We start from the raw sequence: 16,947 nt of genomic DNA on the forward strand, positions 1-16,947 counted from the left end.
AATTTTTCCAGGTCCCGACGAGAGCATGAAGCAGCACCTCATTTCAAAGGATACTTTGAATATCCTGTCTTCCATTCTTAATTAGCACTTTTCTCAGACAAATACCACCACCTTCAACACCTCTTTGACCCTTTTGTCTGTGTCATCTTTTGATTATCTGCTCCTATCACTGCTTGCGTATCTCCACAATCACCACACCCTCAACGTGTCTCTCCGCCCCCCCCCCCCCCGCCCACCCAAAACCAATTTATATTTCTCCCTTCTTCTAACTATGCTCCAGTTCTGCCGAAGGCTCGAAACGTTAACTGATTTCTTCTCCGCCGATGCAGCCAGACTTGCTGAGTTTTTCCAGGTAATTCTGTTTTTGTTTTGGATTTCCAGCATCCGCAGTAGCTTTTTGTTTTTATCTTTATGTTCCATTCCGTCCTCCTGAGAAGCCTCGCGTGCTCTAGGCTACAGCCTGGCGCGTGCCGCTTTCAACCGACACCACTCCTTTCAGGCCCCGCCCACTTCTCTCCTGGGAAACCAATGAACGGTCGTGATACCTGAAAAAGCCCCTGACAGCACTACCAAGGCACCCAATAGGCGCGTCCGATGCTGTTGCTGGGGCAGCGGCTCTGGGTAGTTTACTTGTGGCGGTTGTTAGGGAGACGGGCCTGGCCCTCCTCTCACTCTCAGGCCATGGTCAAACAGACAATTCAGATCTACGCGAGGCTCCGGCCCACCAAGAAACCGATTGCGGTGAGTAATGTGGAGCGAAGCTGCCGCTGCCTGGGAGGAGGGAACGGGAGACCCGGCACTGCTGCCCGGTGTGGCCGTCTTACTCTCACCGGCTGCGGGGACAGCCCGGGAGTATGGAGGGGAGAAGGTCAGCGTATCCACCCTGCTCCCCGGGCTCCCCCCGCCCGCACTCTTCACCCCCGCCCCCACCGCCCGCACTCTTCACCCCCGCCCCCCCCCCCCGCCCGCACTCTTCACCCCCGCCCCCCCCCGCCCGCACTCTTCACCCCCGCCCCCCCCCCGCCCGCACTCTTCACCCCCGCCCCCCCCCCGCCCGCACTCTTCACCCCCGCCCCCCCCCGCCCGCACTCTTCACCCCCGCCCCCCCCCCGCCCGCACTCTTCACCCCCGCCCCCCCCGCCCGCACTCTTCACCCCCGCCCCCCCCGCCCGCACTCTTCACCCCCGCCCCCCCCGCCCGCACTCTTCACCCCCCCCGCCCGCACTCTTCACCCCCCCCGCCCGCACTCTTCACCCCCCCCCGCCCGCACTCTTCACCCCACCCCCCGCCCGCACTCTTCACCCCACCCCCCGCCCGCACTCTTCACCCCCCCCGCCCGCACTCTTCACCCCCCCCCGCCCGCACTCTTCACGCCCCCCCTCCCGCCCGCACTCTTCACGCCCCCCCTCCCGCCCGCACTCTCCACGCCCCCCCTCCCGCCCGCACTCTTCACGCCCCCCCCTCCCGCCCGCACTCTTCACGCCCCCCCCCCCCCCACCAACTCTCCCCCCACCCTCCTGCCACTCCTTCACACTACCGCCGCCCCCCCCCCCCCCCCCCGCCCGCCCCGTTCTCGTGCGGCCCTGTGGCCCCCCCAGCCCCGGCTCCTCAGGGCCTGCCCTCCCCCATTCAAATTTGGTGGCAAGAAAGACAGTCCTACAGCAGCCAACTTTGCCAGCATCAAGGTATTAATTAATCACCCAAAAACATCTCTGCTGGGCAGGACGTGTTGCTTGCAAGCCTTACACCAGACTCCTGAAGCAACTGTTCTGCTTGGAACTCGGTCATGGTGGAGACTCCCAGGAAGACAGTGGAAAAGCTTTAGGAATGTCCTCGAAGGATCCCTGAAGAGGTCAAATATCCCCGCTGACAATTTGTCAATTGACTGGGTCAAATATTTGACCCTGATCTGAATTGCCAGGCCCATGCTCTCTCCATAACTCAGGAGGCCGACATCCACCTCTGTAACATCACTGGTCTCTCCCACTGGCTCAGCTCACCTACTGAAGCCCTCATCCATTTCTTTCCTACCTCCAGATTTGACTATTCCAGTGGTTTTCCTGGCCGGCCTTAGATCCTCCACAAACTTGAGCTCATCTAAAACTCTACTGCCTGGATCCTAACTCATTACAACTCATTCACATATTACCCTTTTCTTGCTAACCTAATTCAACACCACGAGTTTTAAAATTTTCATCTTTTTTTCAAGCCCCACCATGGCCTTACCCCTTCTAATCTCATGGGTAGGGCGATGGCATAGTGATATTGTTGCTGGGCTGAGATCCAGCGTAATGCTCTGGGGACTTGGGTTTGAATCCTGTTATGGAATTCAATAAAAACCTGGAATTAAAAGTTTAATGATGACCATGAAACCATTGTAAATTGTTGTAAAAATCCATCTGGTCCCTAGGAAGAAAATTGTCCTTACTTGGCCTGGCCTACATGTGACTCCAGACCCACAGCAATGCAGTTGACTCGTAATTGCCCTCTAAATGGCCTAGAAAGCCACACAGTTTTATCAAACCTTGACAATTGCCTCAGAAGGAATGAAACTGGACGGACAACCTAACATCGGAAATGACAACTCCTTTAGACCCTGCAAAGCCCACCTGACTAACATCTGGGGCGTTGTGCCAAAATTGCGAGAGCTGTCTCACAGACTAGTGAAGCAACAGCCTGACATGGTCATCCTCACGGAATCATACTTGACAGGTATGGAATCATACAGTACTGAGGGTAGTCCGAGAATGTACACTGGGACTTCAATAGTAGCTCGGTAGCACCACTACTGACCGAGCTGGCTGAGTCCTAAAGGACATAGCTGCTAGACTGGATCTGCTGCAGGTGCTGAGGGAACCAACAAGAGGGAAAAACATACTTGATCTCATCCTCACCCAACCTGCCTGCCGTAGATGTATCTGTCCATGACAGTATTGTAAGGAGTGACCACCACACAGTCATTGTGGAGATGAAGTCCCGCCTTCACATTGAGGATACCCTCCGGCGTGTGTGGCACTACCACCATGCTAAATGGGATAGATTTCAAACAGATTAAGCAGCTCAAGACTGGGCATCCATGAGGCGCTGTGGGCCATCAGCAGCAGCAGAATTGTACTTGAATGCAATCTGTAACCTCATGGCTTGGCATAGCCCCCACTCTACCATCACCATCAAGCCAGGGGGTCAACCCTGGTTCAATGAAGAGTGCAGGAGGGCAGGAGCAGCACCAGGCATACCTAAAAATGGGGTGTCAACCTGGTGAAGCTATAACACAGGACTACTTGCGTGCCAAACAGCATAAGCAGCAAGTAATAGAGCTAAGCGATCCTACAACCAACGGATCAAATCTAAGCTCTACAGTCCTGCCACATCCAGTTCACAGAATCACAGTGCAGAAGAGGCCCTTCAGCCCATCGAGTCTACACCGACACGTGAGAAACACCTGACCACCCTACCTAATCCCATTTACCAGCACTTGGCCCATAGCCTTGAATGTTATGATGTGCCAAGTGCTCATCCAGGTACTTTTTAAAGGATGTGAGGCAACCCGCCTCCACCACCCTCCCAGGCAGCACATTCCAGACCGTCAACATCCTCTGTGTAAAAAAGTTTTTCCTTACATCCCTCCTAAACCTCCTGCCCCTCACCTTGAACTTATGTCCCCTCGTGACTGACCCTTCAACTAAGGGGAACAGCTGCTCCCTATCCACCCTGTCCTTGCCACTCATAATGTTGTACACCTCAATCAGGTTGCCCCGCAGTCTTCTCTGCTCCAACGAAAACATCTCAAGTCTATCCAACCTCTCTTCATAACTTAAATGTTCCATCCCAGGCAACATCCTGGTGAATCTCCCCTGCACCCACTCCAGTGCCATCATATCCTTCCTATAACGTGGCAACCAGAACTGCACACAGTACTCCAGCTGTGGCCTCACCAAGGTTCTATGCAACTCCAACATGGTCTCCCTATTTTTGTAATCTATGCCTCGATTGATAAAGGCAAGTGTCCCATATGCCTTTTTCACCAACCCACTAACATGCCCCTCCGCTTTCAGAGACCTATGGACACATGTGCCAAGGTCCCTTTGTTCATCAGAACTTCCTAGTGTCATGCTGTTCATTGAATATTTCCTTCCAAATTATTGCTTCCAAAGTGTATCACCTCACACTTTTCAGGGTTAAATTCCATCTGCCACTTATCTGCCCATTTGACCATCCCGTCTATATCTTCCTGTAGCCCAAGACACTCAACCTCACTGTTAACCATCCGGCCAATCTTTGTGTCATCCGCAAACTTACTAATCCTACCCCCACATAGTCATCTATGTCGTTTATATAAATGAGAATAATAGGGGACCGAGCACAGATCTCTGTGGTACGCCACTGGACACTGGCATCCAGTCACTAAGGCATGCTTCTGTCATCACCCTCTGTCTCTTACAACTAAGCTAATTTTGAATCCACCGTATCAAATTGCCCTGTGTCCCATGTGCATTTGCCTTCTTTATAAGTCTCCCATGTGGGACCTTGTCAAAGGCTTTGCTGAAATCCATATAAACTACATCAACTGCACTACCCTCATCTACACACCTGGTCACCTCAAAAAGTTCAATCACATTTGTTAGGCATGACCTCTCTCTGACAAAGCCATGCTAACTATCCCTGATCAAACCTTGCCTCTCCAAGTGGAGATAGATTCTCTCCTTCAGAATTTTCTCCAATAGTTTCCCTACCACTGACGTGCGACTCACTGGCCTGTAGTTGTGAATGGTGGGGGAGGAGGCTTCACAAATAAACTCATCCTCAATGATAGGGGACCCCAGCACATCAGTGCAAAAGATATGGCTGAAGCATTTGCAACAATCTTCACCCAGAAGTGCCGAGTGGATTATCCATCTCGGCCTCCTCCTGAGCTCCGCTGCACGACAGATGCCAGTCTTCAACCAATTCAATTCGCTCCACGTGATGTAAAGAAGTGGCTGAAGGCACTGGATACTGCAAAGGCCATGGGCCCTGACAGTTATCCGGCAGTAGTACTGAAGACTTGTGCTCCAGAACTTATCGCGCCCCTAGCCAAGTACAGCTACAACGATGGCATCTACCCAGCTATGTGGAAAATTGCCCAGGTCTGTCCTGTACACAAAAAGCAGAACAAATCCAACCCAGCCTATTACTGCCCCATCAACCTACTCAATCATCAGTAAAGTAATGGAAGGGGCCATCAACAGTGCTATCAAGTGGTACTTGCTTAGCAATAACCTGCTCACTGACTCACAGCTTGGGTTCCGCCAGAGTTACTCAGCTCCTGACCTCATTACAGTTTTGGTTGAAACATGGACAAAAGAGCTGAACTCCTGAGGTGAGGTGTGAGTGACTGCCTTTGACATCAAGGCTGCATTTGATTGAGTGTGGCATCAAGGAACCCTAGCAAAACTGGAGTCAATGGGAATCGGGGGAAAACTCTCCACTGGTTTGACTTATAGCTAGCACAAAGGAAGATGGTTGTGGTTGTTGGAGGTTAGTCATTTCAGCTCCAGGACATCACTGCAGGAGTTCCTCAGGGTCGTGTCCTCAGCCCAACCACCTTCAGCTGCTTCATGAATGACCTTCCTTCCATCATAAGTTCAGAAGTGCGGATCTTCGCTGATGATTGCACAGTGTTCAGGACCATTTGCAACTCCTCAGATACTGAAGCAGTCCATGTCCAAATGCAGCAAGGTCTGGAAAATATCCAAGTTTGGGCTGACAAGTGGCAAGTGACATTTGTGCCACACAAGTGCAATGACCACCCTGCAGAGAATCTAACCATCGCCTCTGACATTCAATGGCATTCCTGTAACTGAATCCCCCACTATTAACATCCTGGGGGTTACCATTGACCTGAAACTGAACTGGACTAGCCATATAAATAATGTGGCCACAGGAGCAGGTCAGAAGCTAGGAATCCTGTGACGAATAACTCACTACCTGACTCCCCAAAGCCTGTCCACCATCTACAAGGCACAAGTCAGGAGTGTATAGGAATACCCTCCACTTGCCTGGAGTGCAGCACCCACAACACTCAAGATGCTGGACACTGTCCAGGACAAAGCAGCCCACTTGATTGGTACCCCATCCAAAATATTTACTCCCTCCACCACCGACGCACAGTAGCAGCAGTGTGTACCATCTACAAGGTGCTCTGCAGGAATTCACCAAGGCTCCTTAGACAGCACCTTCCAAAGGCATAGCCACTACCCATCTAGAAGGACAAGGGCAGCAGATAGATGGGAACACCGCCACTTAGAGGTTTCTCTCCAAGTCACTCTCCATCCTGACTTGGAAATATATCGCCGTTCCTTCACTGTTGCTGGGTCAAAATTCTAGAACTCCCTTCCTAACAGCACTGTGGATGTACCCACACCATATGGACTGCAGCAGTTCAAGAAGGCAGCTCACCACCTTGTCAAGGGCAACTAGGGATAGACAATAAATGCTGGCTCAGCCAGTGAAGCCCACATCTTGTGATTGAATATAAAAAATAATCTCCAGCCTCACAATCTTTTGGGGTAATTGCACTACTCCAATTCTGGCCTTTTGCACATCCGTGAATTATATTGCTCTACAGGCAGTCGGCTGTTTAGGCTCTCTGGAATTTCCTCCCTAAACCTCTCCAATTCTTGACCCCTTGCTTCTTTAATTTGGTTTTGTAGAACCACCTCTTAGCCACCTCTGCTAATACCTCCTTATGTGGCTCGGTGTCAGTTTGTGTCTGACAATGCTCCTTTGAAATGCCTCAGAACGCCTTTGCCATAAAAATGCAAGTAGTTGTTGTAGTAACTTGTTCAAAAAATTCAACCAAATTGCACCAGAAACCGTGTTTCGACTTATCAGTAACCTTTTCTCTGTCAAGGAATCTCTAATGATTTCTTTGAGTAATTTGCTTGTGGTCAAAATTGTGCTAATAGACCTGCAGTTTCCTGGTCCTGACTTATTGCTCTTTTTAAATATTGGCACCACATTGTGCTGGTCCGTGGGGACTCTAGTGCACTGTTAAATTTGTGACAAGGGGCTTATTTCTTTCAGCATCCTTGTGTGAACGGCATCATGGTCAGCAGCACAATCTTTTGTTGGGAGATCCTTTAATCTGGCCAGGATTATATCCAACTCCATTTTTGTACTTTCAACTTTAGTATCAACCTCATGATATATTGTTAATGTAGCATTATCTTCTGTAGTGAAGACAGATGCAAAATATCCATTTCGAACTTCTACCCTGGGAGTTTACCCAAATCTGCTCTGAGGGATTGTTTAACGGTTCTTTGACTCTTAAAATAGCTGAAAAAGACCTTTATTACAAGGATAGTAATCCACTCTAATGTCCAAATGGCTGATTCTGATATTGTGTTCATTGCCTTTAACCAAGATTTATACTATTCTCCTGAGGACTATTTTCTTTATGGCTGTAAAATATTTCTGTGTAAGTCTGATTTACCTTTGAACATGATCAGTTAGCCTATTTGGCTTGGTTTTGCCATGTCACTTTTTAACTCTGGGGACGTACAGAGCTTTCTTTCCATAAGAAGGGCTTTGTTGCTGATGTATTCCACATTGTAAAGCTGCCTAATTGACTTGGAGGGGTCGGTGGTGGTGGTGCGGTTCATTTCCTTTATAAACTAGCTCTCTTAAAGCCTTGTGCTGGCATAACGCTTTGGCTATGATCAAATTTAAATGAGGTTGTGGCCTGTATCCCACAGCTTCAATGAAAATCGCTGACAATTCCGAGGACGCAGCTTGGGAACACATGCTATGCAGGGTTAGCCAGTCTTCTGTTGCATCGGTTTTTGTATGATCCCCTTGATGGATTGCTATGCTGACTATTTTATCCTCCATTTCCCCGTCCCTATTCTATCACCTTTCCCTTTTTTTTCTCCCCTCATTGTTTCTGTCCCCTCTCCCTCAGCACTTTTGCACCCTTCCACTTTTTCACACCCCCTACCCTTCCAATTCTGTGTCTTTCTACCGAGCTAGCCCTTATCCCCTTCGCCTCTGGTGGGTTCAAGCATCCTAACAGGATTCAAATGCTTCACTGCCAATGAATTACTGTTGTTTGGGGAATGCTGCTGCCAATTTACATTCAGCAGGATCCCAACGCATTGAGTAATCTTAGACCTAACCACTAAGCAGGTGCAATTAGCTTTGGTTTTGAGTTTTAACGTAGAAGGGCTAGGCGAATCGAATCCTCATTTTGTGCATTTGCCAAAAATAGGAGGGAGGGGCGGGTCAGCAGTCGAAAAGAAGTAGATTGCTCATTGCCTGGACCTGAACATATGTGAATGCTAGCTCGAGAGGAACTGAGCTGAGCCACATTGTTCATCATATAGGTTTAAGTGCAAAATTTAGGGAGTACTGCATTGGTGTGCATCTTTTGAATGAGATGGTAAACTGAGGTTCCCCTGTTTGAAGAAGGGTAGGAGGTTCTCTGTTGTTTTTTTTATTTGTTCAGGGGATGGGGGCATCACTGGCTCAGCCAGCATTTATTGCTCATCCCTAATTACCTTTGAGAACTAAGTGCTAGACCATTTCAGACGGCATTTAAGAGTCAACCGCATTGCTGTGGATCTGGAGTCACATGTAGGCCAGACCAGAAGAACTGCAGATTTCCTTCCCTAAAGGACATTAGTGAACCAGATGGGTTTTTACAACAATCGACAATGGTTTCGTGGTCATCATTAGACTTAATTCCAGATAGATTATTGAATTCAAATTTCACCACCTGTCGTGGTGGGGTTCAAACCCAAGGCCCCAGAGAATTACCCTGTATCTCTGGATTACTAGTTCAATGACAATACCACTAAGCCACTTCCTTTCCATTTATACCTCAATCAAAATCATCAAATGCATGTGAAAATTTTAAAAATTGTTGTGTTGCTATAGGTTAACAAGAACAGGACGATTATGTGAATGAGTTGTGATATGTTTATCTCATTTATCTCAGTGCTGTATGCAAATTAGCAATTTCATTGGCTGTGAAGCACTTTACATACGAGCATATGAATTTGGAGCAGGAGTAGGACATTTGGCTCCTTGAGCCTGTTCCGCCATTCGATAAGATCTGATTGTAACCGCAACTCCACATTCCGCCTACCCCTGATAACTTTTGACTCCCTTGTTAGTCAAGAATCTATTTACCTCTGCCTTAAAAATATTCAATAACCTTACCTCTACTGCTCTCCAGAGAAGAGAGTTTCAAAGACCCATGACCCCCTGAGAGAAAAACTTTCTTCTCACCTCTGTCTTAAATGGGAGAGTCCTTATTTTTAAACTGAGTCCCTTGCTTTCAAATGCCCTGAGGACATGGAAAGCATAATGAAAATACATGTTCCTTTGCTGATAAATATGCTGGAGCTGAGATTATCCAGAGTGTCTGTTTTTTGTAGCTTTACTCATTAGCTGAAGATGGTGGAGGTCCAGTGCTGGAGTTTGTTGTGCCACATGATGCAGCTGATGGATTTATAAATAACAAACGAGAAAGCTATAAATTTAAGTAAGTACCATATATTATTTATCTTTCCTGTATCATACCATTAAGTGGCAATCATCTTTACAAACTGGAAATCAAGGCTTTTATTGACTGAGATGAGGAAAAAGCTTTAGACTTTTAGCTTTATATTTATATTTGTAGCTGAATTAACCACAGGGGTAGTGTTTTATTTTATTTTGATAGATAAACTGTCTATTTTGTGTTGCTTCTCTTGATCTTGAACTGGCCCTAGCTGCTTTGTGATAGCAGGGCGTAGCATATTTTTTGTGACTTATCAGTAAATATCCCCTTATATCTGCTTTTTGGTGTGATGTCTCTGTAGGTTGGATCGATTAGATCCTTTCATCACACTACCAAAGAGTAGATCTTAGTAGGCTGAAAGTTTTGTAGCAATGTCAGATTGTGTGTTTGCCTCTGCATTACTGCACGCTCTATTTTTGATCTTTGCTACACTGCTGGGCAAGTGATGAGTGCAGGACAGATGCTTTCTTAGAGGTAGAGTTGCTGCTGACCACTCCTAGCACTTGTTGCCAAAGCTACACACTCCAGGAACCAGTGAAACCGAAAATTGCCTGGTGTCTGGGAACACATTGCCTAGCTGCTTCACTACCCTGGAATGATGGATGGGGCTCCAAATGAAGTTACACAGTTGAGGCTCACAGGAATGGTGCGCGTAGGCGGCTCTCGAGACTGAGGTTGTACAGAAAAGGCGTGTCTTTTCCGCAGATGAGCAACGGGCAGTATCGCCGACGCCTCCGCATGTCCAGGGATCTGGTGGCATACGTCTGCCACAGTCTGCAGGATTTGATGCCATGGGAGGACATCCATTGCCAGTTGCTGTGAAAGTCACCGTTACTCTTAACTTCTACTTGATTGGCATTTTCCAGGGCTCCACTGGGGACCGCTGCAGGATCTCTCAAGCTTCCAGGCACAAGTGCACACAGCAGGTAATGGACGCCCTTTTTGCCAAGGCCCACAATCATGTTAACTTCGATAGAAATTAAGCCAGCCAGGATGCCAGAGCACTGGCCTTTGCTGCGATTTCTGGTTTCCCACAAGTCCCAAGGTACCATCAACTGTACTCGTGTGGCTATAAAAGCTGCTTGGCAACAGGCACTCCAAACATGAAAGGCTTCCACTCGATAGATGTCTAGCTGGTCTGTGGCCACAAGAACAAATCCTGCAGGTTTACCCAGGAAGCTGCCACGACTCCTGGCCATATTTGAGGGACCAAACAGGATCCAGGGTTGGCTTCATGTTGACAAAGGGTACCTGTAAAGGACGTGGCTAATGATGCCCATGCGGCAGCCATAAAATCTGCTGAGAGGAGGCGCAATGAAGCTCATACCACTGCCTGAACATTGGTGAAGCAGACTATTGACATGTTAAAGATGTAATTCTAATGCCTCGACAGATCTGGCAGAGTACTTCAGTTCAGTCCCCAGAGAGTCTCTCAGATCATCGTGGATTGCTGCGCGCTGCACAACCTGGCACTGCAAAGAGGGGAGGACTTACTAGATGCCAACATGGAGGAGTTGCACATCTCCTCTGATGAGGATAACATCAAAAGGGATCAGGGTGATGAGGTCAAGGAGGTTGAAGCTGCAGGGGAAGATGCCATTGCACGGGCCAGATGAGGCAGGTGTGCATGTGAGGCCCTCATAGCCACCGGATTTCACGAGGAGGATGATGACTAGGAGTAAGACTCCTCTTGGACAAGTGCCCTCCATCATGGGCCCAAATGAACATCAGCGTGACTCTCCCTCCCATCCACTTCAATCGGAGAGTGAACACTTAAACATCAAGCTCATGTTGTCCTGTTGCTTTGAAGGATGATGTGGCCTCTGGAGCATATGTCCTTGTTGAGCTAAGGTTCTAACTGACATCCGGCATCAGATGTTAGAAGGTGCTGCCTTTTCAAGCGTCGCCACAGCAGCCTAGTAGAGGCAGGAGCTGCTCTACATCCTCAGTGTGCCTGTAGCTGTATGCCCTCAGTCTGACAAAGGTCCTCAAGGAGGTCCATCTTCAGCAACAGGATAACGCTTTATGACTCGCCTTGATGTTGATACTGGCGATAACAGCCGAGGGGATTACTCATGCATTTTGAGATGACTCAGTGTTGTGTGTCACCTTCATCTCCATAACATTGACGTCCAGCACTCTGCAGGTCTACATTTAGCCTGACCTTTCCATATAGATTGATGGCCTGAGGATAACCATGTTCAGACACTTGCTGGCCACACATTAAAATGCTTCCCCTTGAACACAGACAGCCTCCCCTGTTGGCCAGCCCTGGGCTTTGTGACCTCAGTACAGCAATGACACTATGGAGACCTAAAGGTAAGGCTTTGTTCACATCAATGAGCACACATCAACTTCATTGCATTCTGGCTCCTAGGCCATTGCTGCCTTCAACATTGTCTTCCCACCAAGGTCACTTATGCACATCGAGAGCATGGCCAAAAGCTCCATTGACTGTAACACATCATCATTTAGATTTATTATCACTGACCTCAGTGACTGTTTAGGTGAGGGGATGCTATGCACAAAGTCTGGCACAGTGCTGCTTCCCTACATTATGATGAGTGTTTTGTGTGCGAAAAGCTCAAGGTTGTAGCGTTGGAGTGCCAGGGCAATAACGTGGCTGCGAGGGGCAGAGTTCCGGCACATTGAGCTGGGAAGGTGGTCACACTTATAGGTGAACTTATCAGATGTACGCTTGGAAAGTGGGCAATGCTCAAGGCACACAGGAGCGCATATGGGCTGTGATTTTCGGCTCATTGATTGAAAACCTTGCCAGATGACACACACAACATAGAGTTGCAGTATATGTGAGCCTTCTCAATGCTTTTCAACATCCTTCCTTGCACACCAAACCTTCACCTTTCATTAATGCCGAGGAGATGGCTGAACACCTCAGCCTTAACCTTACACAGCCAATATCTAATGTTACATGACCCAGCAAAGCGAGAGAACGAACTCCCTTCCACAAGTATCCTTTACTTTAAAGAAGAGGCATAACTGATGCCAGAAACAATCTGAGAAGGGGCACACAGTGTGGTCAGTTGGAAGCATACAACATTGACCAGAGGTGATAAGTGGAAGGAGGGATCATGGTGTCACACATGATTGACAACAAAACAGCTGATCATAAAGAGGACACATACACAAGGGGTTTTGTGAAATGGGTGCGATTCTATTTACATTCATGAACACTATGTACATGGGCAGAATTTTGCCCTTGGTGGGTGGGCGGGCCCCACTGGCTCGGCGGTAGGCGGGCAGCCGATTGCCACCGCTGAAATGGGCCCTGCCGCCATTTTGAGTGGGCGGGCCAATTAAGGCCCACCCAGCGGACTGCCCGACGGGAAGCGCTATGCGCTTCCTGTGCTGGGGGGGTGGATGGGGGTGCGGATTTCCCAACTGTCAGAGTGCGCTCTTTCGCGCATGTGCGTGAAAGAGCGCACATCTCCCTGAGACTAAGTGCTGCCTCAGGGAGAGCGTTGACAGTTTTTGAAAGTTGAAAAATAGAAAAATTAAAAAATTATTAACATGTCCCCCTCATGTGACAATGTCACACGAGATGGGACATGTTAATAAATATCACATAAACTTTATTAAAGTTTTTTAAAACAGACATGAAACCTCATCCCGCCGGTGGATGAGGTTTCATGTTTTTTCAGAAGCCCGCTGGGGCTCCTGGCCTGCCCACCAACCTTAAGGTTGGACGGGCAGGGCCTTTAATTGTCTTAATTATCCTGTCAATGACCTCAATTGGCCATTGACAGGGTGGGCGGACAGCTGATCGCGCTGTCCGCCCGCCTTCCTGAATATTTAAATGGGGCGGGATGACATTGGGGGTTCCCCCCGACGTCACCCCGCGTCATTTTCGCCGACTCGCCGGCGGAAAAATTCTGCCCCGTGTGTTTAACATCCATGCCACTGATGAGATTCTAATATTCTTTTGTCTTCCTGACCCTACTGCTACGTCTTGGTGCTTTCCCAACACCCACAGCAGAGGTGGAAGGAGACTGCTGACTGCTACGCCCTGTTGTCTGATGATTTTGGTGGGTGTCCTCTGCAGGTCTGAGACTGAGGGCTCCGGCCTGCTGTGGGGCAGGTACATTCTCCTTGGCCTGTGGAGCTGAACCTGATGGGGTCACAGGAAGAGAGGATTAGGACCAATTATACACTGCTGGAGTCACCTGGGTGGATGGCCCTGGGGTGCCCAGCTGCTAGTCCTCATTCCTGTGGGTGCCCGAGTTCCCCTGGCTAACTACCTGAGGAGAAGAGTGACACAGCTGCTCTGAACCCCTCCCCTCCCCCGGCACTCTCACATAGCCACTGATGGATGCCACCAGTGCCTAGACAGATGAAGTGAGGCTCCAGCTGCAGTGCAGGATCTATATCCTGGACCAAGGTCTCCATGGCAGCTGTCGTCCTACCAGAGTTGACCTCGGTGCATTGGCACGTTGATGCTATTAACTGAGACTGAACGCGGATGGACTCCTCCATCGTTTGTTGATATTTGAGGAATGCAGTTGATATTCCTTCCTGATATTCCCCTGATTGTAGTTGCAGCTTGCCCAGCCGAATTTGGACTGACTCCGGAGGCTTGTCATCTGATTTGCAGCAGAATCCTGGCCTTCAGCAGTCCTGTGAGCGCTGGAGAGCTTGGATGTTCCTGCCTCTGCCTGCTGTGGACCAGATTGTGCGCTGTGCTCACCACATTGTGGCACCCAATCCTGCTCTAGGACTAGGTCCAATTGAGGTGTGTGTCTGCGCTGGTAGAGGGTGTGGGTGAGTGCCGTGACAGATTTTCAATGGTGCTGTCCTCAGATTCCTCACCTGAGGTGTCGTTGGAGCTCGAGCTGAGGGCCCGGCTGGTTGAGAGCCTCAAGCGCTTGGCAGAGGTGCCGATGAAAGAAAGTAGAGATGATTAGTGCGTGGCAAGTGACTTGAAAAACAGTCAGTGTAATCACAGTGTGGTTGTCTGAGGGATGAGCTGGTGCAGGATCCTTACTTGGGTGATTGTTGTCGACCTCATCATTGCCACAGGAATGGTCTGCGTCATCTCCAGCCAGTGTGATGGCTTGGTTCTCATAGGGAGTGAGGACCTTGATCTAGAATCATAGAAAAGTTACAGCACAGAAGGAGGCCATCTTGTCCATGCCAGCCCGAGGACACCCAGGTGCCCTTTCTAATCCCACCTTCCTGCACCCGGCCCATAGCCCTGCAGCTTACAGCACTTTAGGTGCATATCCAGGTACTTTTTAAAATAGTTTAAAGTTTCTGCCTCTACCACCAACTTGGGCAGCGAATTCCAGACACCCACTACCCTCTGCGTAAAAAAGTTCTTCCTCATGTCCCCCCTACACCTTCTGCCACTTATCTTGAATCTATGTCCCCTGGTTCTAGAATTCTCCACCAAGGGAAACAATTTTATCCTGTCCACTCTATCTATTCCCCTCATAATTTTCTACACCTCAATCAAGTCACCTCTCAGCCTTCTTTGTTCTAAGGAAAATAACCCCAACCTATCCAATCTCTCCTCGTAGCTACACTTTTCTAACCCTGGCAATATTCTTGTAAACCTCCTCTACACTCTCTCCAGAGCAATTAATTCCTTCCTGTAATGTGGTGACCAGAACTGCACACAATAGTCCAGTTGTGGCCTCACCAGTGTTTTATACAATTCCAACATTATATCCTTACTTTTATATTCTATACCTCTGCCAATGAAGGAGAGCATTCCATATGCCTTCTTTACAACCTTGTCTACTTGAACTGCTGCCTTCAAGGACCTATGTACTTGCATGCCAAGATCTCTCACTTCATCTACCCCCTTAGTATATTCCCATTTATTTTGTAATCCCTAAATAAATTTGACCTCCCTAAATGTATGACCTCACACTTCTCTATGTTAAAATCCTTCTGCCACTTTACCGCCCACTCCACCAACCCATCTATATCATTTTGGAGATTATGGCTATTGTCTACACTATCCACTACTGGGCCAATCTTTGTGTCATCTGCAAATTTCCCAATCATGCCCCCCACGTTCACGTCCAATTCGTTAATATATAACACAAACAGCAAGGGTCCCAACACCGAGCCCCGTGGAACACCACTTGAGACAACTTTCCATTCGCAAGGAAATCCATTGACCATTACCCTTTGTTTCCTGTTACAAAGCCAACCTTTTATCCAGTTTGCCACATTACCCTGAATCCCATGGGTTTTTACTTTCCTGATCAACCTGCCATGTGGGACCATGTCAAATGCCTTGTTAAAATCCATGTACACAACATCCACTGCACTACCTTCATCAACCCTTCTTGTCACTTCCTCAAAGAATTCAATCAGATTTGTGAGGCAAGACTTTCCTTTGATAAATCCATGCTGACCATCCCTGACTAGTCCATGCCTTTCCACATGACAGTTAATCCTATCTCTCAGGATTGATTCTACTAATTTGCTCACCACCGATGTAACACTAACTGGCCTATAATTGTTTGGCATTTCCTTTGATCCCTTTTTAAGCAGTGGAACTACGTTTGAATTTCTCCAGTCCTCCGGTACCTCCCCTGTATCTAGTGAAGATTGGAAAATCATCCTCAGAGCATCTGCTATCTCGCCCCTGACTTCCTTCAGCAGCCTCGGAAACAATCCATCTGGCCCTGGTAACTTGTTTACTTTCAAGGATTTCAACCCTTTGAGTACTTCCTCTCTCTTTATGACTGTCCCGTCCAATATCTCGCAGTGTTCCTCCTGGACTACTATATCTACATCCTCCCTTTCCTTCGTAAACACAGAGACAAAATATTCATTCAAAACCCTTCCCACAGCCTTGGCTACTCCACCCCCCCAGTTTGAAACCCCTCCCGTTGATTGTGTGCAAGCTTGTCCTGCATAAAGACAGATGGAGAGAGTATGAGCAGGACACATACCAGGGCAGATGAGAAGGATGCCTTCCATGTGTGGGTGCTGAGTGGAGCCATGGACAGGATGAGGACGTGAGCTTCAGAGGATAAGAGGCCAAATGGAGTTGAAGGTGCGTGTGAGAGAGTGAGTGGCGAGGTCCCTTGAGCTGACAGTGTGTGAGATGCCAGTGAATGTCTGCCCATTGGACTGGTGAGTTGAGAGTGATGATGTGATTGACTTACCCTGGTGGAATGGATATCATTCATCCTCTTTCTGCACCTGATGGCTGACCTCTGCATAGCGTTGGCACTGACCACCTCTGCCGCTGCCTTCCAAGCCGGAGTGGCGATGTTGGTGGACCTCCTTCAGCCAGAGTGGGGGTAGTGGACATTGCGGCGGTTCTCCATGGCATCCAGTAGGTGGCCCAGGGATGCGTCACTGAACTTGAGGGCTGCTGTCTTCTTGGCTTTCAGGGCCATGTCTTCAGTGGAGCAGTTCTG

At 48.7% G+C, this 16,947-nt stretch overlaps 1 protein-coding gene across 1 annotated transcript in view; it reads left to right on the forward strand.

Annotated features, from left to right (window-relative positions):
• Window positions 1-630: 630 nt before the first annotated feature.
• Window positions 631-16,947, forward strand: part of kif6 (kinesin family member 6) — a 664,853-nt gene continuing 648,536 nt past the window's right edge. The window contains exons 1-2 of the mRNA XM_078542714.1: window positions 631-741; window positions 9,420-9,526. Of these exons, the coding sequence (XP_078398840.1) occupies window positions 682-741; window positions 9,420-9,526 (167 nt within the window). The 5' untranslated portion in view covers window positions 631-681. The remainder of the gene's footprint in view (window positions 742-9,419; window positions 9,527-16,947) is intronic.

The sequence above is a fragment of the Cetorhinus maximus genome, chromosome 5 (genome assembly GCF_964194155.1).
Source record: "Cetorhinus maximus chromosome 5, sCetMax3.hap1.1, whole genome shotgun sequence".
NCBI classification, from domain to species: Eukaryota; Metazoa; Chordata; class Chondrichthyes; order Lamniformes; family Cetorhinidae; genus Cetorhinus; species Cetorhinus maximus.